The 25,793-nt window shown below is 57.1% G+C and overlaps 1 protein-coding gene across 1 annotated transcript in view; it reads right to left on the bottom strand.

Annotated features, from left to right (window-relative positions):
* SDK2 (sidekick cell adhesion molecule 2) overlaps positions 1–25,793 on the bottom strand; it is a 253,050-nt gene that overhangs the window by 35,384 nt on the left and 191,873 nt on the right. Inside the window, exons 18-34 of the mRNA XM_081805950.1 lie at positions 25,431–25,546; positions 17,011–17,206; positions 16,706–16,804; positions 16,119–16,310; positions 14,677–14,798; positions 13,748–13,857; positions 13,500–13,650; positions 10,830–11,067; positions 9,949–10,064; positions 9,094–9,283; positions 7,665–7,763; positions 6,787–6,981; positions 5,460–5,661; positions 4,472–4,575; positions 3,921–3,991; positions 2,088–2,223; positions 563–619 (exon numbers count right to left, since the gene is read on the bottom strand). Coding sequence (XP_081662076.1) covers positions 563–619; positions 2,088–2,223; positions 3,921–3,991; positions 4,472–4,575; positions 5,460–5,661; positions 6,787–6,981; positions 7,665–7,763; positions 9,094–9,283; positions 9,949–10,064; positions 10,830–11,067; positions 13,500–13,650; positions 13,748–13,857; positions 14,677–14,798; positions 16,119–16,310; positions 16,706–16,804; positions 17,011–17,206; positions 25,431–25,546 — 2,394 coding nt within the window. The remainder of the gene's footprint in view (positions 1–562; positions 620–2,087; positions 2,224–3,920; positions 3,992–4,471; positions 4,576–5,459; positions 5,662–6,786; positions 6,982–7,664; positions 7,764–9,093; positions 9,284–9,948; positions 10,065–10,829; positions 11,068–13,499; positions 13,651–13,747; positions 13,858–14,676; positions 14,799–16,118; positions 16,311–16,705; positions 16,805–17,010; positions 17,207–25,430; positions 25,547–25,793) is intronic.

Genomic DNA, 25,793 nt, shown 5'->3' with positions numbered 1-25,793 from the left:
GTCTCACACTTTGCTTCTGCTTCGTACAGAGAATGGGGCCCCTTTGCCCAAGCTCTGGGCCTTAGGGAGAACCACAGACTTTAGAAGGAGAGCGAGACTTGGGCCAGGCACCCATCAGGAACATTCCCAGGTCCCTGGGGGGACAGAGAGGGTCCTGCTCACTCTGGAGGTGGGGGTTGGCCTGGAAGACAGAGCCATGCAGAAAAGTGCCTTCAACGGGACGAGGTGGGTGGCAGTGTCGTGGACGCCTGCCCTTCCAAGCAGCAGACCCAGAGCTCCTCCCACGGACCTCCTGTCATCCCCCCAGCCACCCCACAGAGCACAAGACCGGAGCTGCTCCCTCTTCCGTTCTGTACCCGATGGATGCACGCTTCCCTGGTCACCCTCTACATTTCTGTGTGTTTCCAGAAAGTCACGTGTGCTTTGGGCGATCCCATTCTTCAAGTGGCCTGAGGCGGGCACGCCCCTCAGCCCGGACTCCGGTGTCCTCAGAGGCCCCACACTCCCCATCCCTGTGGAAGGCCTGGGCCCGACTCGGGAGCCGCCATGCAGGGAGACTTACTGTCCAGCTCGTACTGGGTGAGGCTGGGCCGGCTCAGGTTCCGCATGGAGTACATGGCTACGGGGCGGGAGGCCGAGGGGGCCAGAGGGAGACAGCAGACAGAGGAGGTTAGTACACACACACCCTGCTCCGCTGGGACCCCGAGGAGAGGGGCGGGACGGGGGAGGGGCCTGGCAGTGCACATGCAGACAGAAGGGGTGTCCGGGTGTCCGACGCTGAGTTAGGGGTCCCGGGCGGGAGTGAGAGAGGGTGCCCACGAGGCCGGGGGGACACAGGGCACCGTGAGCCCCCTGGAGCCCAGCACCCCTGAGGGCAGCTCTGGGGGACCCTCGGTCCCCAGTCGCTCCCTCGTCTGAGCTGGGACTTCGATAGAACCATCCTGAAACTGTGGGGTGTTAATTTTCCCCTCTTAAAAGAAACCCTTTTACTTCCAGGAAATAGGCCAGCATTATCCAGAGGCAGATAAAATCACAACCACAAGCACATGTCTGCCAAAAAATAAAAAAAAATAGTGTAAGCTGCTGGATCAGCTACATCTGAGTTGTTCTGTGAATATTCCCTTGCTCTGCGTTCACTCATTTTGTTGTCTGCTAGTATTCGTTAGAAGCCAAGGCACGAAAGCCTTAGGAGAATTACGGGACAGCACTTTGCATGCTCTTCGTCTCCCACCCACCCGGGGACCCCAGGTCCCTGGGCTCCTCTCTCCTGCCCACTCCCCGCCCCTCCGTGAGCTGGTCACGGAGCCCACGGCCTCTGCCATCCTGGCCCGCAAGTCCAACCCGAGCCGCCGCCTTGGCCCCAGCCGCCTGCTTTCGGTGACCGCAGGAGCCTCTAACTGGAACCCCTGCCTCTGGTCCTCCCCCGCCAGCCATCGCCCTCCTGCCCCAAAGGGCAAGCACGTCATCCTCCTTGGCTGTGACTCTCCCTGGGATTCCCACCAGGCTCCTGGCTCTTTCCTTCCCACCACCACAGGCAGGCCAGATTCCGAGGACCCTGGGACAGAACAGTGACCTCCAACCAGCAGGTTATTGGGGTGAGCAGGCTTGACTCTTGGCCCTTTCCACCTCAGGCCTTTTGCTGGGCTTTCCCCTTAGCTTTGAATGGGTTGACTTGGGATCATCCATCAGGGTCATTGCCAAGGCCATCTTCAGGGAGGCCTTCCCTGACACTGACTCCCCTGGAAAAGGCCCCCAAGGCCGTCATGCCAACTGTCTTAGACATTTATTGTTAGTTTACTTCTTGAGTGCAGGCTCCTCCTTGAGCCCACAAGCTCTGAGAGGGCAGGGGCCGTCTGTCTTGTTCACTGGTGTGCCTCCAGTGTCCGAGGGCATGCAGAAGGTGCTCAATAAACACCCAGTGACTGAATGGGACGGGGGTGGCGGGGAGGGGTGCACTCGGGAGAGGTGCACTCAGGAGAGGGCGGCGGGTTTCAGGTCAGGGTGCCTCCAGGAAGCTGAGAGCTCCCAGGCAGGGAGGGGAGTGTCCCCGGCCCCACTGTCCCCTGACCCCTGTGGATGCCACTCACAGGTAAGCTCAGCCCACTTGGCCCCCGGGTTGTTGATGCCACGCAGTGTGAAGCCCCTCAGCCCCTCGTAGAGCAGCTCCCGGTACCGGATCCGGAAGCCCAGGAGGATGCCGTTGATCTTGTCCTCTGCTGGTGGCTGCAGGGAAGGGAGTGGAGAATGGGGAGGGGCAGGAAACCCCGAGGCTCACCCGCTTCCACTCCGCCCCTCTCCCTTCCTCCCTCCCCATCCTGCCTCCTGTGACCATAGGGCAGAGCCTGAGCATCCACCAGGGAAAGAAATCAAAATGACACTGAGCATTTTTAACTTAAGAAGCACATCCAGTGAAGTTATTTCAGCTTTGCAACATTCTCTGTGGGGCAGGGAAGGACTGGAATCTCCATGCCATTCCCATTCCCAGAGCAGGAAGGTGAGGCTCAGAGAGGGTAAGGCATATGCCCAAGGGCACACAGCACCATTGGGCTCTCCTCCTAGACCATTCCTTGCCCAGGGATACCTTCACACAGCACCAGCCTCCCTGGGCCTGGTGATCCCGCCACCTCCCACCTGACCAGCATCTCCTGGGGTTCCTGCGAGGCCGTTCCCTATCCCTGAATGCACTGCCCCTGCTCTGCCTTTTACTACTTCTTCGCTTTCTGCTCCCATCCACAGCCCAGTGGGAGAACAGGCTTTAGGGGAAGGTGAAAACTACTTTTTAGGATACCTCTTTTTAAAATCCCGCTGAAGTGCTTCACCCTTTTATTAGATCCTTCACTGTCTCCCTGGCTACTGACACCTCCCTGCCCCTTCGCCAGGATGGCCCGGGGCTCTGCCGGCCTGGTCCTGGCTTCGGGCTGCACAAGGTCACTTTCACTCCAGGGAGGGTCCTGTTGCAGTGCGGCCTCGGGTTGGGGAGGGGCTGCGGGGCCCCTTCCTGTTTCCTCTTAAGGGGTCTCCCGTTGGGGATGCTGTGGTGGACAAATGCCCGCCCCTCTGATGCCAAAAAGCGAGACAAGGGTTTGCTGCTTTGGGGCCCGTGTGGGTGACCTGCCGAGTCCAGAGGCTGGACTTGAGAGCGTACAGGAGGGTCCCGCAGGCAGAGACCGGCAGCCTGGTCTCAGATGCGTCTGGTGGTCTTCCTCAGACCATGGCAGGACAACAGTGCCCACCAAGGGACGCTTGGGGAGCTCAGTCAGTTAAGCATCTGCCTTCGGCTTAGGGTCAGGATCCCAGGGTCCTGGGATCAAGCCCCGCATCAGGCTCCCTGCTCAGCGGGGAGCCTGCTTCTCCCTCTCCCTCTGCCCCTCTCCCCTGCTTGTGCTGGCTCTCTCTCTCAAATAAATAAAGAAATAAAATCTTAAAAAAAAAAGTGCCCACCAGAGAGCAGGCAACGGGGGGAGGGGGTGGGGTGTGCAGAGGAAGGGGGTTCTCCGTCCCCGGACCATGGGTCCCCACTTGGGGTTCCGGCCAGGTATGTACACCTGTGTTTGGTTTGATCAGGAATCCCTTCACTGATGGTGGGCCAGGATTCATGGGGACTCAGGGGGCCCTGAAAGCCCCACGCACTTTTCTGTCCCAGGATTGGCAGCTCGGAGGGCACTAAGCCTGACCCTGCCACTTACTAGCTGTGTAACCAGGCCCGTTCATGTCACTTCCCTGAGGACTGGGTTCTCGTCTGCAGGAGGGGATTGGAACAGCGCCTGCCCGAGGGGATTATCTGGAGAGCAGAGTGAGGGCATGTGTGTATGATGTTCCAACCTTGCTGGGGGCTGTCGCCTTCCTGGTCCCTGCACAGGGTGTGTCTAAGTCCTCCTGGGACATGGGCCCCTCCCCGCCTGCTGGCTGCTGGCCCGTACCTGCCATCGAATCAGCACGGAGGTGGTGGTGTGGGGTGTCACCGACACAATGGTGGGTGCTTCGTCGGGTGCTGTGGAGAGGACAGACAGGTGAGCTCTGGGGACTGGGCCTTAGGCCCCCTGGCAGGCCACAGGGAGCAGATTCTTCTGCAAGTGTGGAGGGAGGGGGCCCGGAGCCCTGACCCCAGTCTGCACCCAAGAGCCTAGAGCCCCCCTCCTCTTTGTCCCTGGAGCCACAGGTTTTTGATGTTGCTGCTGCTGAGGCCCCCCCCACACGCCCTTTCACTGGTTTTCTGGGGTTCGCCATGAGCTTGGGGACAGCAGAGAAGGAACACACTGGGATGCCGGGCTTGGCATCGGTGCCCGAATCATGGCAAAGGCCCCTCTGGCCCAAACCTCCTTGGGACTCTGCCCAGGGAGCCAGACACAGGGCCCGGCGCGCCCTCTGCCCCTCCCACCTTTGGGGGCCCCTCCCCTCTGAAGAGAACGCCCAGTGCCCAGGAAGCGCCAGTGGGCCAAGAGAAAGATCCGAGTGGGAGGGCAGCACTGACCGGCCTGCAGAGTGGTCAGTGGCTCTGACTCCTCGCTGAACTCGCTGTCCCCAATGTCATTGGTCGCCTTCACGCGGAACTTGTAGGACGTGAAGGGCTTGAGCCTATGGGCACGATCGGGTTCAATGAGCAGGGGTATCCCCTAATGCCTCACCCCACCACCTCTGCTTGGGAAAGGTGGGGGCAGAGCGTGCTGACCCGTCACACAGATGGGAACACCAAGGCTCAACAAGGTATGTTCCAGAGGGCACACGGGGCCCAGGCCCTCCGGGTCCTGATGCCTGTCTGGGTGTGGCCCCACCTTCAGCCCCCAGGTGGCCCTGTCTACAGGTCTCCCGCCTCACAGGGGCGAGCCGCTATGAGAGCACGGATAACTCTCCCTCTGAGCAAACTCCTCCCCCCAGAAATGCCACCCCTTTCTAGAATTTCGTAAACTTAGGAGGGGTCACGGTTCTCAAGAGTTAACCACCACTTCACCTCTATAAGCCTTGTTCCTCTCCAGGCAAACGTCTTCCCTTTTGATTTGTTGGGGGTGGGGGGTGAGGAGGAAAGTATTACTCAAAACTCTCGGTCACGTCAACCGGAATATAAAAAAAGATGACCCTCTAGGAATTAAACTGAAGCCAGAATTTCGGAGCAAGCTCCGCTCCCCTGTTCCAGACGGAGAGGAAGATGCTGTCTGGCTGGGAGGGACTGCTAGTAAGGAAAGGCAAGCGCCTCGCTGCGGGGGCTTCCAGGCTCCAGAAATAGATAATCAAGAGGCAGCCCTCACAGGGCTCCGGAGAGCAGGGAGGGAGGTTAGGACAGAGCCGGAGGCGGGGGTCCGGGGGTGGGCAGGCTCCAGGAGCGTGCTCCAGAGCCCCCCGCGCCCCCCGGCCCCGGGCCCGGCCCCCCCCACCGGGAGCCCCACTGGTGCTGCCTGGGCTGGCAGGGCTGGGGCGGAGCTGCTGGCGGCCCGGGCCTCACCTGTCCACCACCCGGGCCTCACCTGTCCACCACGAAGGCAGACGTGTTGTGGCTCACGGAGGCTGAGTGCAGTGCCCACCGGCCGCTGGGCAGCTCGCGGGTCTGGACGGTGTAGTAGCGCACGGGGGACAGGCCATCGCTTCCCGGCTCCCAACACAGCAGCACGCTGCGAGCCTTCACGTCCTCCTGCTGCACCACCGGCTTGCTGGGGGGCTGGGGGCGGTCTGGGAGGTGGCGGAGGGGGACAGGAGCAGGGAAGTCAGCCGGGAAGGGGGTGGGGGTGAGCTTTTTCAAGGAAGAGAAGGAGATGCTCTGGGCTCAGGCCTGATGCCCGCGGCCCCCTCCCCTTTCTGTGCACACAGGTCCCGACAGCGAGCACCCGTGGCTCCGTGGCTCCTGGTCCACGACCTGTGCTCAGGCCATTAGAGGCCCAGGTGCCTGGGAACTTAGATCTCCCGCGGGCAGCCCGACCAGGGACTGGCAGGGAGGAGGTCCGAACGCCCGGCTCCTTTGTCCCCCGCCTGCCCCAGCGCTGAGATGGGGCCTGCGCCGTCCCTGCTTGAGTGGGATGGAGCCCACGCTTCCCTCGGTGGGGCTCTGCCGGATGCCCTGCCCACGCCTGGCCTCCTTCTCGCTGCCCCAGGCCCTCCTGCAGGAGTTCTCAGCCTCAGCACTCTGGCACGTGGGGCGGCCGATTCCGTGTTACGGGGCCGTCCTACGTGCTGTAGGGTGTTAGCAGCATCCTGGCCTCCACCCCCTAGATGCCAGTCATAGCTCCCTCCTAGTTGCGACAACTCAAATGTCTCCAGACGCTGCCCACTGTTCCCCGGGGGGCGAAGCAGCTCCCGGTTGAGAACCGCTGTCCTACTGGTTTTTCCTGGGAACACTGTCTAACGAACCACTTTCATAGGAATCGGGGTGTCAGCCTGCTTCAGGGGAGCCCGACCTCCGGTGAGTCACCGGCTCAGGGCCACAGGCCCATGGCACCCGGGGCTCCACGCTGCAGCCCCACCCGCCACCCAACCGGACACCATCTTCACTGAGGGCAGGGGAGAAGGGAAGGAAGCTGGTCTCACCAACCCCCCCTCTTCGGAAAACCAGTAGCTGCGGCAAAGCAGGCTCCTTGGGAGGGGGACTCGCAGCCCAGCTTCTGGAAGTCCACTAGAGCCCTTGCTGACCCTGACCCCAGGGATCTCAGCCCACCTGCCACTCCAGGTCAGGGCAACGCGGCTCTTGACTGGCTGATTCCCAGGCACCCGCGAGGTCAGGGTGGGGGCACCTGCGTTGGCCGGGACCCCCGCCCCCGCCTCGGCTGCCCCCAGGCCTCCCCAGCCCCAGCGGGCAGTCACCTCTCTTCTCGGTGGTCACCACCAAGGCCTCGGCGGCCTCTCCCCAGCCCTTGCGGGTCTGGGCCGTGATGCGGAACAGGTAGACGGACTCCGGCTTGAGGCCGGTCACGGTGTACTGGCGGGTGCTGGGTGTTAGCACCTCCACAGTGGCCGTGGTGGCCGTGGTGGCGTTGAGCCGGTGTGTGACCTGGTAGGCTGCGGGAAGGAAGGGCATGGGCTGTGCTGGGGGGCAGGGCAGTTGCCCTCGGTGCCCGGGGAAAGGGTCGAGTCCTTCCCGGGCCACCGCAGTGTCTGCACTTGAGCTCCCCTGGCTGTGGCTCGTCAGCTTGCAGCCCTCTTGGTCATTCTTGTGTCCTCAGCTGCCACGTGGGGAGTGTGGCTGTGGGGGGCACTCCCTCCGTGGGGGTCACAGAGTCCGTGACCCCCATGGCAGCCTCAGGTGAGGGGGACAGGGGCTCAGAGGGGCCAGAGCACCTGCTAGGAAGTGCCTGAGCTGGAATCCCAGCCCGTCTGTCTAAGTCCAAGGCGCCGGCCCCTCCCGGCCTCCACTCTGCCTTCTGAGGAGCGGCCTTCCTCTGGGGCAGGCACTGCGGGCTGCCAGCTCTGAGAGCCCGCACTAGGCACAGGGAGTGCCCGCCACGGTTTCGCGGGTGAGGGGGCTGAGGCTGAGAGAGAGCCCGCTTGCTCCAGTTCAACCCCGTGAGCCTTCCCCCGAGGGGCTGCGTGTGTGCGTGCGTGTCTATGCGTGTGTTAGGGGAGGATCCTTGAATGTGAAATGGTGCTTCTTGAGGAGATGTGGACACTTCCTGGGCCCAGTCTCCCTCTGGCCTCCTCCTCCTACCTGCAGCCTCCGGGCACCGGAGAGGGTAGAGGCTTACCAAGAATGATGCCGTTGGGGGCGGTGGGGGGCTGCCAGATCAGTCGCACGGACGTGGTCCTCACCTCTGGGAACAGGATGCCCATGGGCGGCCCCGGGACTGCAGGGGACAAAGGAGAAGCAGGTGGCCGCCCAGCTACTGCTCAGCCCCAGCCCCACCCCAGGTCCGGCTCCGGGAGAGCACGTGGGCAGGCTGCGGGGGAAGGGCACACTGAGCTCAGTGATCTGTGGAGTGCGGCTCTGTGCCTGACGCTGCGATCCAACACGGAACACAAAGATGCTATCAGGGAGGTTTCTGTCCTCAAAAAAGGGCATTATTTGGCAGGAACCAGAAGGGACCAGGCTCCAGTTCCTTTGGCTCAGGGTCCGTGTCCATGTGCACATATACGTACATGCAGGGCTGCCCTCAGAACTGGGCAACGGGGCCTTGTCCTGGGTCTGTGCTTTAGAAGGCACCACTCTGACTTCCTTCCACCCATAGGGTGAGGTGGCCACAGGGCCCACCCTGAGCCTGAAACACTCCTTTTCCAGGGTCTGCATGGGCCCGTTCCCCAGGCCCACCCTCCAGACTTGCACCTCCGGACTGAGGGATGGCTGGGGCGGCGGGGGGTGGGGGGGGCAGCTGTTTGGGGTATGTGGACGGAGACTGAGTACCATGTGTCAGGGGAGAGAAGGGGAAGGGAACAGGGCAGAGGGGAGGATGGCTGGGGGCGGGCAACACTTCCCGTGCTGCCTCATCCCAACAGATAATCCCCCAAAGTCTGAGATTTCTAGACTTGAACTTGGCCTTCCAGGTCAAGGCAAGAGGGTCAAACATACTGAATTTAACAGATCATTAGCTTGATTTATAACTTTAGAATACGTGGACACATGGTGTTTACGCTTCCTTTTGCACTCTTGTCTGGACCCCAGCAATGTTTGTGGTGGGCAGTCAGAGTACGTGTGTGGGGAGAGGGGAGGGAGCCAAGGACCTGTCGGTCAGCCTTTGACGGAAAGTTCTGCTGCAGGGATGAATGCCTGGAGCCCTGCTGGCATCGCTCTTTTGCAAATGGGACCAGGAGGCTCGTGCCCAGGAAAAAGCAAGCCTCTTCCTTGCACAGACCTTTACTCCAAGTGCACCTGCCCCAGGCAAAACCCAAATCAAAACGGGTGCCAAGTCTCTATTCCGTGCGCTTGTCCCAGAGAGTGTGCAAGAGACTGAATCCGATGTCAAACTGTCCTTGCCTTCCACTTCTTCCTCAGGGACGCACAGTCTGGGATGTGTATCCCCTCGCAGTGGGTTGGTGGCCCTCGGTGACCTGTCCCCCACGGGAGAAGCCTGACGCCACAGTTCCCTTTGGGGCAAAGTGCGAGCCCAGAGGGGCAGGGCCGGGCAGGCAGGAGGGAGGGGAGCTCCCAGCCTCCCCAGGCACGCAGGGATTCAAACTCACCATCATCCAGCGTCCGCTCCAGGATGGGAGGGTGGCTGGGGCTGCCATCCCCAATGCGCGTGAAGGCTAGCACCTGGACCTCATAGAGCACGTATTTGCCCAACCCTGTGAGCTGGGCGCTGCGTGACGAGTTCCCTTCCACCAGCCAGAACCGGGGCTGGGAATCCGAGTCCTTCTCCTTATACATCACCTGCCAGAGCACAGTGCAGGGGGTGAGGGCCTGGGCTCTAGGTCCTGCGTGCCAGCACCGTCCCCACGTCTCATCCCCGGAGCGAGGCAGGCGGGATAGAGCTGCTGGACCCTGGGCTCCTTGGAGTGGCTCCCTGCACAGAGCTTTACTCAAAGTGAACCTGAGGGGCATGGGATACGGTGGAGCTTGGGCTCTGGGAGAGCAGGGGACACAAAGATGCGCCGGGCCAGGGAGCTGGAAGGTTCCTCAGAGAGCATTCAGCTAGGAAAACAGGCCCAGAGAAGGGGCATGACTGGCACGAGGTCACACAGCCAGTAATGGGGGGGCACGGACATCAAGCCACGTCTCCCAACCTGTGGGCCAAGGCTGAACCCTGCGGTTAGGCGCAGCTTTGGGAGCAGTTCTAGAAGATGATGGGAACTGGGCCCGTGGGCTGAGCGAGGCTGGGGCAGCCAGTGGGGCCTCCTGGGGGCTTCCCCAAGGACCTGGGCCCCCCTGGAAGCCTCCAGCCCTGAGGGAGGACTCCTTGGTTGCCGTGCCACCCAGAGCAGAGACGCCGGGAGCTCCTGGGCATCCATTCCAGAAGGCGGAGACGTGGGCCCCAGGGGTCATGAGGACAAGGCACCTTGGATGGGGACGTGGGCGACCTTGGAGCCAGGACTCACCTTGTAGCCCAGCACGAGCCCATTGCGGTCGGCCTCAGGGATCTCGTCCCAGCGCACTAGCATGCTGCTGGAGGTCGTGGCCAGTGCAGACACGTTCGTGGGGCCAGAGGACGGCACTGAGGGGGAGAGGGAGCAGAGAGGAGGAGCTCAGGACCCAGTCGGCCCTACAGAGGAAGGGGGTGTGACACCCTGTCCCCATCAGCAGATTATCCTGCAGTGATCCCTGGTGGCTCTGGAACATCGCAGATGCTGCTTCTGGTTTCAGAGGAGCCTCCCCGTTATCCTCTGCTTGGGCCAATGGGAGGATGAGCCCCCCTTTCCTGTCTGCGCAGCAGTGAGGGCTGGGGAGGGGCCGGGATGGGAGGGGACGTCCTTCAAAAGGGGCCAGGAAAAAGCCTCAGAGTGGTGAACCACATGTGGATGCACGAGGGCTGCCTGAAGGCTGGGGGCTCATGTTCTGGGGGTGACCCCTTGCCGGGGTCCCGTGAGCTGCTGGTTCTGCTTCTGGAATGTTCTGAGAGCTGATCCAATCTCCCCATCTCCGGTTCTTTTTGGTACTACTGGGTGTCAGGGTTAAAGATGAGGGCGCAGAGACATGGGCAGTTTGCAGGGAAAGACCTCCTGGCTAACCTGCAGGGGTGGGGATCCCCCCAACCCCCCGATTTTGGGAGCAGTGGGAATATGCTGGGGGACACGGCAACAAGGTCGGGCACTCTGCCGGGATGTTGAGCATGAACGGGAAAGTGAGTCTGGGCTTATTCTGAACAACGGCTCCAGCCTTTGTACCCTTGGAAGGCCGTGAGGGCAGAGAGACCAAGGTGGGGGGGGGTCCCCACCACAGGCTGCGGGGCCCGGGGGGGCTGGTACAAGGGCCACAGTACCTGACTCCCGGGTCCTGCCCGTCACCATCTGGCTCCAGGGCCCGCTCCCGATGGCATTGAAGGCCTGGACCTGGACGCGGTACTCTGTCCACTCCTCCAGGTCTTCGATGGTGTACTCACGCTCCACGCGGTCCTGGACCACGTGGCTCAGCGTCTTGCCGTGGCCGTCTGCCCGGCTGTATTTGATCTTGTAGCCCACCGACTCGGGGTTCCCGTTGTATTCCATCTCCGGGAGAGGCTGCAGGAAGGTGGGGGTGGCAGAGCGGCCGTGAGGCCAGGCCCACCCCGTGCGGGGGACTATCTGGCTTGTGCACCCTCTTCCAGGGAGCCCTACAGGATTATCATACCCACCGTCCAAGCTGTCCGTGCCCATGTGAGGTGCTCTCGCCAGGTGGGGCTTAGAATGTGTGAGTCTATATTTCTGGAGGCTTCCCCCCCACCGCCCCATCTCCCTGTCTGTCTGTGCCAAGCTCCCAGGAGAGATGGCATCCATTCTCGCACACAGGGCAAACTCAGTACCCGGCCGGGGCACTGCGACTGGAGAGGAGACCCACAAACCTGTCTGTCCAACAGGCAGATGAGCACAGCACCCCTGGCCTCGGCTGTCTCTACCATTTGACTCCCTCGCTTAGGCTGCCAACACACACTTACTTAATTGCCTCTAACATGCCTGCTCCCAGCTCACGCCCGCCGCCCTTGGAGAAGCAAGTGTCTCGGGCATGGATGGAGGGAGTACCAGTCATGGCAGCAGTCCTTCCAGCAGGAGGCCTGAATCTCTCCTGCCGCATGTTCAGCCGCCTCCTTCTGGGGAGTTTCAGCCAAGAGAAAAGACAGATCCCTTTCCTAGGCGGCTGGGGCTGTGGCTGCTGGCTCAAGGTCGTTTGGATGAACCTGGGCAGTGTTGGTAAGCAGTGGGGGTGTGTGCACGCTGGGGGGACCTGTGATCCGGAGTAGGTGTGAGCTGAGGACTCCGCCTTAGGATTCTCTCCGAAGAAGAGGCGCCCTGGGCCCTCACCTCCCTGCCGTTCTGCGTCCCCGGGCACGGTTCACAGGCTCCTCACGTTCTGACCCACTTCCTCCCGTTCCTCGGCCTCTGCCTCACTCCCTGCATACTCACTGCCTCCTGTTAGCTCAGACACTTAGTGAAGCCGACCAGAGACCATTAAGACAGTTAATCAATGGGCCCGGAGTGCACGCTTCCTTACCTGCTAGGGAAAGGTAACAGGCCGTGCACCATTACGCGGGACTGGAGGTGCCTGGGGCCCTGTGCGGTGCATCAATTGCCTTTTTATTCCTCCTCCAGCCCCCCTGGGCATCAGTCAGTCTCTAGTCTTTTAGTGTTTGGAAACCTTAAAGTGAGCTGCAGGAGGAAGGCAGGGAGCCGGCCCGGAGGGAGCCAGAGCTTAGGCAGGAAGGGGCCGAGCGAGCAGTAACTGGGGCTGCACACGCCCTGGGGGGGGGGGCTGCCCGTGGGGCGTGGGGCCCCTGAGCTGGACGGAAAGACAGCTCTGCTCAGTGCCGGTCCCCTGGGAGGGGACTCATAATCACGAACTACCGTATGTCCATGAGCTCCTTCTACCAGGCGTCCAGCTAAATGAAAGGGGGAAAGGGCTTTCCAGTCAATCCCACAGCATGGTGTTTTCCAAATTGTGTTTTGTGCAAGTGGTAAGAGGTCTCACGTGGAAACAAAACCAAGTCGCGCGTGGCCAGACCGGCCGGTGAAGCGGGGTCAGGCAGGCTCTTCCCAGCACTAAGGAGAGGAGCCAGGCTGCGGGGTGCTGTCCCCCACATTCGTTTGTCTCAGAAGTCCTGCACGCGCCTAGCTCCTCTTGGATGGCTGCTGTGTGGGGCAGTAGTCGGGAAAACACTGTCCTGGGGGGAACGGCATCAGGCAGACACATTTTCTCCTGATCCCCGGAAGATGGGGCTGCAGTGTGCTTTGTGGTTAGGGCTGTGGATTCTGGGGGAACAGACTCCCCGGGTTGGGAAACCCAGCCCTGCTGTTAACTAGAGGATAGGAGAGGATGTTGGCAGGGGCGGGTGGGTGGGATTTGGGCCAGTGATTTGACTGCTTTCTGCCTCAGTTTCCCCATCTGTAAAGTAGGGATCAGGATCACTCTGCTGTCACAAGCCTGTGGAGAGGGTTCTGGGCCTTACCTGGGGTAATGGCCCTTGACATGCAACCCTGACCTGGAGGGGTGGTCTCCCGCACCTGCCCCACAACCTCAGAAACAACCCTTCACTCTCTGACTTGGTGCAAGGGATGACTTACATCTGAACCCCAGGCCCACCACTTGGGAGCTGTGTGGACATGGGCGAGTTCCTGACTTCTCTGATCCTCAGTTTCCTTAGCTGTAAATTGGGGTCGCAATGTGCCCTTTGCAGGATGACCGGGAGGATGAAATGGAAGAAAACATGTAAAATGCTTGGCACCTGGCAATGCTCACTAAACAGCGTTTTCTAGTTCCTTCTTACAGAAGGCATTTGTTCATTTGGCTAAGATGAATTATCAGGCACCTTAAAGGTGCTAGGTGTAAGGAAAAGAGAAGGGAGCTGTGGGTATTCTGGTGACCCCCCTCCTTGATGTGGCCCTCTCGGAGGCAATGACCGTGGCAGGGTGACAAGGACCAAGGAGCCATTCCACCCCCACTGCCCTCGTGGGAGCCTCACCATCCAGCGGAGCCACAGGCTGGTCTCACTGGCTGTGCGCAGGGTCACGTTGGCAGGGGCCATGTCAGGGGGTGCCTGGAGGGTCTGGATCTTTCTAGAAGGCTGGCTGGGTGGGCTGGTGCCCACGATGTTCACTTGGCGCATTCGGAAGCTGGGGTGGGGGAAGGGAGTGAGCAAGGTGATGAGGGCAGGACCCCAGGCCAATGCCCGTCCAGGTCTGGGCAGCCCCCCGCATTCTGCCCTGTTACCTGTAGTAGGTGAAGGGGTTGAGCTCGGGCACCTCCATGGAGCGGGCGTCGGGCTCGTTGGTGAGCTGGTGAACCAGCAGCCACTCCTCTCCCTCCCCAACCACGCCTACCTGGAAAAGGGAGACGCTCTTAGACCCGCTCAGCTTGTGGGGCTGAGATGTCCTGTGCCCCAGGTTCTCAGGGGTAAAGCCCTGCCCATGAAGGTCTTGATTCCATCCTGGGGCTCACCTGGAGAGCCCCACATGGGGTCACCGCCTTTCCAGGCCCTGAAAATGACTTCAAGCATGACCCCGAGCCGTCTTGCGTAGAATCTGGTGGAATGCTTGCTAGAAACCCATGCCAGGGCCCTGCCCGAGACCGAGCCCATCAGAATCCCTGGGGGTGGTACCCGGGAATCTGGCTATTCACCAAGCTCCCCAGGGGATTCTGAACACCCTGGCATGCTTCTCAAACCCCAGCTTCATCAGAATCTGAATTTCTGGGGGTGTGGCCCAGGTGTTGAAACTGATGGACGCTCCCCGGGGGCAGCCAAAGCAGACTCGCCACTTTCGGGGCTGTGGGCGGCAGCTGTGTATTTCTCCAGGCTGGCCAGTCCCCGCCCGACCCACGGGGACTGCTGTGTGTGTGTGTTTCCGCACGTGTGTGCATGTGCACATGTGTGTTCACACATGTGTGTATGCATGTGCGCGTGCATATGTGTGTCCATGCACGTGTGTGTGTGTGCATGTGTGTGCACACAGTGGTCAGGTGAAGTGGAGGCAGAACTGGGAACGGTGGGCATTTTGGGGTATTTGGCCACATGACAGTTGCATATGAAAATCCCCACAGGTGTGAACACACGTATGGTTCGCTCTCAAGTGCGTGGCCGTGCGCCCACGTCTAGGAAGCAGGCTGCATGGGCTGCGGGCCCCCCCGGCAGCAGGGTTTACCTGAGCCTCCACCAGCCAGCGGGAGATGGAGGTTTTCCCATCATAGCCTGGCCTGAACTGCAAGGTCACGGAGCGGGGGCCGATGTTGGAAATGCCCAGGTTGGTGGGGGCCCCTGGGAGTTCTGGAAAACAGGATGGGAGAGGAGATCCGTTGAGGACAAGGTCCTTCCACATAGACTAGGCCTCTGGGTGGGGGGCTATGTCACTCTTCTAGAAGTTTGGTAGGAGGGGCTGGGCTGAGGCTTCCGCCCTCCAACTCAGTCTTCTTCCTGCATCCACAGCTCTCTGTGTCCAGACCAGGGGCCTGAGGGGCAGGGTCGGGGGCTGGGAGGGCCTCCCAGGGCCACAGGGAGGTTGGAACAGGGAACAGGGGCTGGGCATGCAAGGGCTTCCCAAAAGAATCTTCCTCTCCGTCCACACACATAGCCCCTTTCAGCCCTCCCAAACCCAATCATGGCTGAGGAAGACCAGAAGGAGAGCTGGGGGGGGGGAGGGAGCCCCTAATTTCTGACCAGGAACCTTGGGATTCAGGATGAACAGAAAGAGTATAGAGTCTAGAAGTCGGACTGTCTTGAGCTGGAATCTAACCCCACTGTTTCCATGCTGTGTGTCTGTGGGCAAGTCACCTAACCTTTCTGTGCCACAGTGTCCTCCTTGGTCAAATGGTGACAGTAGTATCACCGACCTCAGGGTCGTCGTGAAGACTCACTGAATTGATATAGATACAGCACTTAGCTTCAGGCACAAATATGTGTTGGTGTTATCAGCTGTGGTTGAGTCAGCTGGGGTGTCTCAGCCATCTCGGGAGCAGAGTGGGGGGCGCAGGTCAAGGGATTCTAGCTGGGTCCCGTAAGCACAGACTTACAGACCCAGCCAGGACCAATGTGGTTGTCTAATCGACCTCCCATAGATACAGATGGGGAAACTGAGGCACAGAGGGGCCACTTGACTTGCTTGAGGTCGCAGAGCTTGGCAGAAGCAGGGCTGAGAGTAGGTCTCAGCTTGCTCTTTACACCAGATTTAAGATGATTCCCACCTTATTCTACCCTTTCCCAACCAACACTTCCACTGGCTGGAATCCCATTTGGACTTTCTGGGAGACAGTGAGAATTCTTCCCCTGAAGCAGAGATACTATTGCTTGATGCAGAACCTGGTGTGGCATGGGGGTGGATGAGACGGGGGCGGGGGAGGGTCGTCTGGGGGACTCTGCTTTTCTGAGAGCCATGGGAGGAGGCAGCAGTGGGTCCACTGAGCCTCCAAACAGAGACCTGGGATTATGAGACGTAAGCCTGCTCTAGGGGAAGCTCAAGGGACCATGGACCCAAGGCAGGGGAGAGCTCGGGGGGGAAGAAAGCCAGTATTCCTGAGAAAAAGGTAAGCTTCTTGGTCAGGAGGAAGACCACAAGAGGCCAGGAGTCTTGCCCTGCGAGTGGGCACCCACCTGGAGGCACGCCGGAGGAGATGGTTGACGCGGACACCTGGCCCTGGCCCTTGGCGGTCATGGCGGCCACCTCGATGGTGTAGGTGGTAAGCGCAGTGAGGCCCGTGACGCGGTACTCCAGGGTCACGTTGGGCAGGTAGTGGGTCACGCGGGTGTTGGTTCGGTTATACTCCTCCCAGGAGATCCGGTACCCTGGGGGGAGCCCCCAGTTGTGCATGAGCTTAGCTGTGACCAAATGCTGGCTTTGGCCCTTCTGTTCTGCTTCTCCCTTTTTCACTAGTCTGGGTTGGGAGCAATGGGGCCGAGGGAGCTGGGAACCTCGTGCCTGGGGCCCCAGGTATAACTTGGGTGGGATGCCCCTGTTGGGAGGGGACTGTAGGAGGGAGCAAGTCATAATGGTGGGTGCTTGAGGCCTGCGGCGGAGGACCTGGGATGTGCTACAGAGCAGAGGGGCTGAGAACCTCCTCTGAGTACGTTCTAAGAAAGAGTGGCCTGCTGGGAGGCTTTGGATGAACATCAGTCAACAGGATGGACTGGACGACCCTGTCTCGCCCCCGGGCTCAGGAACGCCCACCCGTCACCCTTACCTGTGAGGATGCCATTCTTCTCTCCTGGCTCTTGCCAGCTGACCTTCAGCGAGGTGTCCAGGATTTCACTGAAGCTCAGGTGTCCCACAGGACCAGGCACTGTACCCCAAAAGGGCCCCCACCCCACCCAATGCATGTTAGAGCCAGAGAGAGACCACTGTCTGCAAGACAGCCCGCGGTGCTCCAGGGGCACCCCAGGATGGGAGACAAGGCTGGGATCGCCCCATATCTGGAGTGCTCAGTCTGGCTCTTGGGTGGGTGGGTGGTGAGGGGGGCAGGGATGGCAGGGGCTGGGTGGTGCCTACCATCCTCATGGGTGCGCACCAGCTGGGGGGTGCTTCGAGGCCCATCGCCAGGAGTGGTGAAGCACAGCACGGAGGTGAAGTACTCGGTGAACTTCTTCAGGCCGGACACGAAGCCCACGTGGATGCTGTCTTGAAAGTTGGGCCGGGCAGTCACCATGGTAACCTCCTCTTCCTGCTCTGGCTCCCAGGCAATCAGCTGGGGAGAGGCCAGCAATTCAGGCAGGGCAGCAAGAATGTTCCAGAAGAGGCCGAGCGCTCTCCCACAGTCTGGGCCAACGGACAGAGAGCGTCTAGGAGCCCAGCTCCCTAGGGTCCCTCCTCCTAGGAAAGGGATGGCTGCGCGCACACCTCCAAGCCACGAGCGTCCGTCCTTCTGGGCGTTCCCTTTGGTGTGCTGGCTGTTCATTGAGCAACTCACTGAGAGCGAGGCACCGGGCTCAGTGTGCTCCACGAGGGGTCTCTCACCAGGGAGGTTTTCTACCAAGACTGGCTGCATAATTTGCAGGTTCAGTGCAAAATGAAAATGGAGGGTCCCCTTGTCCAAAAATTTTTAAGAAATGCAAGGTGACGGCAGCCGAGCATTGAACGGAACGGGGTGGTGGTGGTTGTGCTGGCTGGGGGGGTCCCTCTGAGCGCAGAGCCCGCCCTGTGTGTTACAGATGAGGACCCAGGCTCGGAGAGGCTCAGCGACTCCCACTATCCACACAGCTAGTGCAAAGCTGAGGGACTCCTACAGCTTTCTCTGTCTGGGCCGGGCAGGGTCTCCCTCGGAGTTTCCCCTTAGAGCTGCCACTCCCGCTAGATTTTTCAACTTGTTCCAAGCTGGGATTTCAGTCTGAGACCCAACCTGGAGGCGGGGTGTCGGCGAGAAGAGCCCGTCTGGAAACGCAGCAGGGCTTTCCTGACTTCCGCTCTGCACCTGTAACCCACGCCCTTCCTTCTCTCCTTGCCTCTAGATCTGTCACCCCACACTCCTGTTTTCTGGGCCCTTCATCTGTCTCCGACAATGACAGCTGGTCTCAGAGACTTCCTCGTCCATTTGAAGTTGATTAACTAGCAATTAATGGTGAAAAGCAACACTCGATGAGTTTTAATAAGTACGGGTATTTATAGATATAAAACAATACCATGCTGATGTCTCCTGATTAACTCGCCCCTATAACAATGCTTCATCTTCTCCTTTTCGGAGCTGTGTGTTTATAAAGGATGTTTGGAGATTTAATTGGTATTGTGAAAAGACAGCCTATAGCAAGTTAATTAGACACTAATTAGACCCTAAAAATACTAATCAGAAATACTAAGTGGCATTTAATAAGTATGTTAAATATTCTCCTTATTTTGGTTATCTTGTTTCAGAGCAATTAAATTGCTGAACTTCTTTGGAATAGATAAAGAAACAAGTTTAATGTTTTAATTTAATTTAATTAATGTAAATTTGAATTAATTACGCCAATAGAATTAATTGTGTGGTGTGTTTCCCAGGAAGTGCAAAATCTGGGTAAATATTATTTTATTGGGTTTAGGCCAATTATAATCACTACTATTATTGTAGGAATAAAGGACAAAGAATATCTTTACAGGTGCCTTAAAAGAATATCACTGGCAATTGGCTTCAAAAATGACCCAGAAGGGGTGCCTGGGTGGCTCAGTCGTTAAGCGTCTACCTTTGGCTCAGGTCATGGTCCCAGGGTCCTGGGATCGAGCCCCACATCGGGCTCCCTGCTCCACGGGAAGCCTACTTCTCCCTCTCCCACCCCCCCTTCTTGTGTTCCCTCTCTCACTGTGTCTCTCTCTGTCAAATAAATAAATAAAAAATCTTAAAAAAAAAAAAAATGACCCAGAAGTGCACAGGGCTGTGGTTTTCTGAATAACGACTTTGTCTTATGGCTCCAAGCCTACAATGGCAGCAGGATTGAGGTGGCTTCAAAATATTTACTCTGGGATGTCATCCACTTGTCATTCTCTAGCTGTGTCTAAAGAGGAGGAAGCTTAGGGTTCAGAGGTTTCTCCCCCAGGCCAGGAAGACTACAGACTTGCCTTCTGCACCTTCCGTTCCCTGAAAGGAGGTGGGCTCTGGGCAGGCCTGGGATAGAATCTGTGCTTGAGTGAATGCACCCCAGGGCTACCGTCTGATGCGCTCGTACTCTGCGTCGGGCACTGGGGTGAGCCCGTCGCTGAGCAGTCCCACTGCATGATCATAGTGAGGACTGGATGTGGGCATCACTGCCCTATGCTGTTGCAGGAAGGGAACGGAGGACCACAAAGGTTGAAGCCTGGTTGGTGCACATGGGCCTGCCAGGGGCTGGCTTCAGATCTGTGGACCCCCCTCTGCCCCGCAGATCCTGGATGAAGGCCTCTGCCCCCCGAGGTACACACAGCTGCTAGGTGAGCATCGGAGCTTCTCTCTGCTGTCTGCATGCCTGCTCTTGTTAGCCAGGCTCAGCACTGATTTACTCTATCAGGCCCTCAGTCTCAGAGTCTAAGCAGACTGGGCCGGTGTGAGCGTGGTTGGGGGATGCGGGTGCCTGTGGGCTTGAGGAGCAGCACCAGATCGAGGTTCCTGGGCCAGGCAACTCTGCCTTGGAAAGCAGAGGAGAGGAAGAAGAACAGAACCCAGCTCTGCTCCTTGCTGTGTGACCCTGGGAAAGTCACTCAGCCTCTCTGAGCCTCAGGCTATTATAGGGGACAGTGATGGCTGCCTTGCTGGCTGCCAGGAGGAGGGATGAAGTGATGTGCCTTTTGTTTCTGGAGGAGGCAGTGTGTTATGGGGATGAGAGGGTGGGGGGTATACACAGCCTGCTAGCTGCTGGAGTTAACAAAAAAGTAGAGGAAATTCCCTCTTTCCTTCTCCTTTTGTCTTTCCCTCTCTCCCTGTCTCTTTGCATGTGTACGGATTCACATAGAACATTCTGGAAGGATATGCAGGACATTAACAACAGTGGTTACCAGGAGTGGGGAGAGTTTCGGGGTTGGGTGGGTGGGACAGAACCAGGCAGATAAGGAACTGGAGTGGGATGATTTGTGCTACACGTTTATCTTTTTACTTTCATTGGTTTTTGAATCATGTAAATACGTTTCCTGTTTAAAAAATTAAATTAAAAGAACTTAAAAATAATGGAAGGATTTGGCAGTAGTAGGAAAATTATATATACATTTATCCGTTGATCCAGCAATCTCCTTTCTACGAATCTATTCTAGAGTGAAATGTGAAAAATATGAAAAGATATATGCACAAAGCTATTCACTGTAGAAATGTTTATTATAGTAAAAGGCTGGAAACAACCCAAATGTCATCGCTGGGAAGCTGACTGACCAAACTATGGGAAAGCCACATAATGGAGTCCAGTATAGATGTCAAAAAGGGAACCGGGAATCTCTATATTCCTATGGAGTGATCCCCAGGATATAATGCAAATAAAGAAGCAAGATGGAGAGGGGCGCCTGGGTGGCTCAGTTGGTTAAGCGTCTGCCTTCGGCTCAGGTCATGATCCCAGGGTCCTGGGATCGAGCCCCGCATCGGGCTCCCCGCTCAGCGGGAAGCCTGCTTCTCCCTCTCCCACTCCCCCTGCCTGTGTTCCTGCTCTCGCTATCTCTCTGTCAAATAAATAAGTGAAATCTTTAAAAAAGAAAAAAAGAAGCAGCAAGATGGAGGAAGTGTATAGAGTGGGCTGTCATTTATGGAAGAAGGGGACAACACACATTTATATACGTTTGCATTTGCTTACATTAAAGAAATGAAAGGAAAAAACCAAACCAAGCAAACAAAAAGAAACCAAACCTACGGGGGAGGGAAAGGACCAGAATTCAGGCTGATTTTCTGTGAATTTACTTTGTATGTTTAATTTGGAACCACGTAAATATGTTCCATAATTATAGAACAAAATTAAATTAAAAAATCAGTCCCTAAAATTCAAAACCAAAATGAAAGAAATGAACCTAACGGTGGATTGAGCTGTAGCAAACTTACACAGAGAGAAACTATTTCCAGAGACTTTGTAGCCCAGCCAGGGGGAGGACATCCGTAGTGGGGATACACCCTAGGAACGGAAAGCCCTGTAAATAATCTGACACGATCTTCGGTTGTCACCGTGGTGGGATGACTGTTCTGAAACTGTTGTGGGTGTTTTTGGGATAAAGGAAGCAGGTAATTACGTTGGTGTTGTAGGAACTGGATTTTCAGTATGGAGAAAAGAGAGACAAAAGACCAATAAGATGATTAAAGAGCTTATAGCCCTGAAATTGAGTTGGAAGAATCCCTATGTGTCTTACCTGAAAAGAAGGAGGAGGAGAAGGAGAAGCATTTCTGAGCTGTCCATTAACAGAGCCCAGAAACAGCCTCCAGTGCTGGTATAAGGAGCACCCCGTGCCTGGATTGCAGTGTCCAATTATTATTTCCGACCGAAAAGAACAAGATTCCCTGAAGACATGGCTGATCCCAGGGACGGCGCAGGAACTGGACACAGCTTGGACCATCCTGTCAGACTATAAGGAAGCTATCGGCCTACCGGGGCCCTGTCAAAAGGACTCAGCAACCAAAGAGGCCAACGATGGGTCAATCTGACATCAACACGAATAATAACAGCCATGGGTTGAAACATACCAGATGAGCTAAAAATCCTCGAGTACATAATAATACATCAAGAATAAAACAAAAAGATGTCCCCCCTCCCCCATCCAAACTCATCTGGCACTTTAGAAGATGCTAAGGAATGACATTCATTACTCTGAAAATTGGTAAGTGATGGAAAAGGACTGAGTTTTGACCATGCTTTTCCTAGACGAAATGAACCTTCGGGTAACCAAAGAGTTGGTAAGGGGGAAATTCTTTTTATTGGAAAACGTTTCTGCTAATACACCAAGGAGAAATTATAATATTTGTCCCCATTTTGCAACCCTATTGAAATAATAGATCACACAGGGTGGTCAATGGTCACCACACGATAGAAAGAGAGACAGCCAGACTTTATGCTTTCTGATGTAAATGCACAGCACCATCTAGGAAATAATATTTGGGAAAAAAACACAAAATCATCAAACCTGAATCTGATCAAGGCTCTAGTTCTAAGTTCCAATTTACTGCGAATACAGCATTCAGAGGCATGTGGTAAATGACCCCACAGAGAGGCAATCAGCAAAATCTAGGCTGTGGAAAATTCTATAGGGCAAATGATTAAGTTTCTTGACTCAATAAATTACAAGAAAGAGAGAGAGAGAAAGGAGGGAGGGAGGGAGGGAGACAGAGAGAGAATCTATAGATCAGCTGAGACCTAAAAAATACCCAATCAATTGCAGTCGTGTGGACTTCATTGGGATCCTGAAGCAAATAAAGCAACTAGTCAAAGAAATGTGAGTGCTGACTGCCTATCTGATGACATCAAGGGGACTGTTGATATTTTTAGGCACGATGATGACAGTGTGGGTACTGTGGCTGTGTTTGAAACAGAGGCTTTACAATACTTCTTGGCAGAAGTATTTACGGATGAAATGATACGATGGCCTGGGATTTGCTCAACAATATTCGAGGGCAGAGTCAGAGGGTTGGGGAATGGAACACATTTGGCCATGAGCCGGTAATTGTTGAAGCTGGGATACATTAGGTCTTCTAAAGTTATTACTGTTTTCCCTCTACTTTGGTAGATGTTTGAAAATTTTTAACAATTCCAAGGGGGTGGGGGGTCCATTCTCATTGGAGGAACGCAAAGACCATGCACTGGTGTTTTCTCTCTGTGATGCTGAAGCCCAAAGCAGCAAGAAACAAAATCCCTGCTTGAATCCATTTGTACTTAGAAAAAAAAAATCAAGGCACCGTTGTTATTTTACAGTTAAATCACAGGACATATTTTCTTTTTTTTAATGTTATCTATTTACCTATTTAGAGAGACAGAGAGAGAAAGAGTGCGTGAGCAGGGGGAGGGACAGAGGAGAGGAAGAGAGAGAATCCTTTAAGCAGACTCCCTGCTGATCCCAAGACCCTGAGATCATGACCTGAGCCGAAATCAAGAGTACAACAATTAACCAACTGAGCCACCCAGGGGCCCGACGCATTTTCTTTTTAATGCAAGAAAAGGTGTAGACTCTGAAGTTTGAATCTGAGCTTTGCAGTTACTCTGACTTTGAACAAGTTACTTGCCTCTCGTGCCTCAGTTTCCTCCTCTGTGAAATGGGGTGAGGATAAAAGACTTCCTTCTTCTGGGAGAAGAATGTGAGTCAAGCCTCAGCCTCCTGCCAGGCTTGCACAGAGTGCCCTGCCAAGTGTGAAAGTGCCCTCCTGCGCTCAACATATCTGGGCAGTTCATCCTGTGGAGGTCTGCAGGGCAGCCACGGTGCTAGGCGCCAAGCAGACCTGGCAGTCAGGCGGACCTCTGCAGGCTCCTCCTGCTCTGTCTGGGTCGTTGCCCTGACGGTCCTGGCCACTTGGCCTGCCAGGAGCCATCTGCCTTAGAAGTCTGCAGCCCAGCCCCATCCTCCCCACCCCCAATTTGTGAAAGAAAACTCAGAATTGGCAGCAAGAAGCTAATTGTTCCCAGCTCAGCTCCTCTGCCTCTCAGAGCTATGCAAGCCTCCCCTCCCCTCCCCTGCCTCCCCCAGAGCCCCATTTAGGAGGCTTTTCTGGCCAGCCAGTCAGCTGCAGCCCCCTGCCCCAGAATAGCCCCGCTCGGCCTGGTGCCCTGCCTTCCTGGGAGCGAGAGGGCTGTGGCAGGGCCGTACCCAGCTCTAGACCGTCCCTCCTTTCTTTGCAACACCAGCAGAAAATTCTCCTGGTGATTTAATCTCAGTCCCTTTCTGCCCAAGCCTCCTCACCCCCACTCGCAGGAATAACGGCTAAGGCCGCGAGTCCTAGAAATCATCTCGCTTGTCCCGCACGTGCACACGTGGACCAGAGCGAGAGCAGGAGCCTTCTGGAAGTGTCGGCGGTCATCACAAGGTCACCAGATCCCTGGGCTCAAAGCCAGAGCTTGTGGTGTTTCTCCCTCACGGCCTGCTTCCCTGGGGCACACCCCTCAAATGCACTGCTTGCCCTCCCACATCTGGAGGGGGCCGACCGCATCCTCCCTCCTGCCCCAGCTGCACACCCCGCGCGCTGTGCAATCTGTCTTCTGTTCTCTTAGGGGAGCTTGGCAGGGTGCTCCCTGCGGGGTGAGAGCAGAGACCCAGACGTGGGAGGAAGGTCTGGGATCTCGGAGGGTATGGCTGGGAAGGCCTGACTTGCAGCGCGGTTACAATGATAGATTTACCACCGCTGCTGCCCCTGTTACCAATACCAGCAGCTGAACGACACCTGCTACTATTATTGCTATGCTAGTTGTCATGGACTGATCTGCGTCCCCCCTCCAAACTCACATGTTGAAGTCCTAACCCCCAGGGCCTCAGGATGTGACTGTATTTGGAAAGAGCGTCTTTAAAGAGGCAGCGAAGTTAAAATGAGGTCAGTAAGGTGGGCCGTAGTCCTGGCATGCTTATAAGAGGAGATCGGGACGCACGCAGCGGAGGGACCACGCGTGGGCACGGGGAAGAAGGGGGCACCTGTGCACCAAGGATGGAGGCCTCGGAGGGAACCAGCCCTGCCCAAACCTGGATCTCAGACTGCCAGCCTCTGGGAGTGGGAGGAAATAGATTTTTGTTGCTGGAGCCGCCCAGACGGTGGCACCTGGTTAGGGCCGCCTGATCGGGCGAACGCATCCCTACTCTGGCTACGATGGCTCACAGAGCACTTAGGTGTGTATCACTGTGCTCATCGAGTTACGAATATTCTCTCATTTGATCCTCACGCAACCCTAAGGAATCGGCGTTCTTATCACCCTCACTCGCAAATGAGGGAATGGGAGTTTAGTCTGGTTTTCCGGCAGCTAGAACGGTACACACAGGAGGGCTCAATCAGCGTTTATCGAAGGAGCAAGGCTCAGACAGACTGTAGGACGTGTCCAGGGAGCCAGCGAGGGGCAGAACCAGAGCCAGGATTCAAACCCACATCTGTCAGGGTCCCAGTCCCGTTCCCTTAACCACACTCTCTGTGGGGTCAAGGGCAGCCCACGGACATGTGTGGTTCTAAAAGAGCCACAGCTTGGCAGGAAGAAGTGGGTTCTGGATTTTTCTGAGGCCACGGCTATGCCCAAGTATTCCTGAGCCTGAAACAAACCTGGTTTTGCTTATAACCCAATCTCTCCGAGAAAGTTCCTCTGCACTGGGTCACAGGCTGGGCAGTGTCCAGACCCCCCTCGGCCCCCCCGCCCCCCCCAGCCTGGAAGGGGCCTGAGAGAGAGCCTGCATGCCTTTCACCTTGATCACGTGTCCTCTGCTTGGCTTGAACCAATGATTTCGGAAGCACAGGGGGTCCCTCACCTCCTCCCCACTCCTCGGCCTGCGGCCTCCCTCAGAGAATCCCCAGCCTTTCTCCTGGGGCAGGGCGAGGCCTCACGTACCTTGTAGCCCTGGTTGATGCCATTGATGAACTGGGGGCTGGGGGCATTCCAGGTGAAGCGGATGGTCGTGGAGTTGGTGGCCTCCGCGTGCACATTGCCAGGAGGGACGGTGGGGACTGGAGGAGAGCAGAGGGATGGGGTGAGGGGGGCGGCGCAGGGAGCGAAGTCAGTCTTGCCCAGTTAAGTAGAGAAAACACAGGCATGGGGTCTGCAGCTCCTGCTTTGTGCCGCCCCCTCCCCCCTTTGCTTTGTGGACTTGAGGCACCCTCTTTCTCTCGATTAGTTTGGGTGTAATAACACTTGCCTGACCCATTTCACAAGGTACCAATAAACAGAAGTGGTGGATAGGAACGTGCTTGGGGG

This window comes from Leptonychotes weddellii, chromosome 15 (genome assembly GCF_054177405.1).
Source record: "Leptonychotes weddellii isolate Sample4059 chromosome 15, ASM5417740v2, whole genome shotgun sequence".
Lineage (NCBI taxonomy): Eukaryota > Metazoa > Chordata > Mammalia > Carnivora > Phocidae > Leptonychotes > Leptonychotes weddellii.
This window is presented reverse-complemented; position numbering and strand designations above follow the sequence as displayed.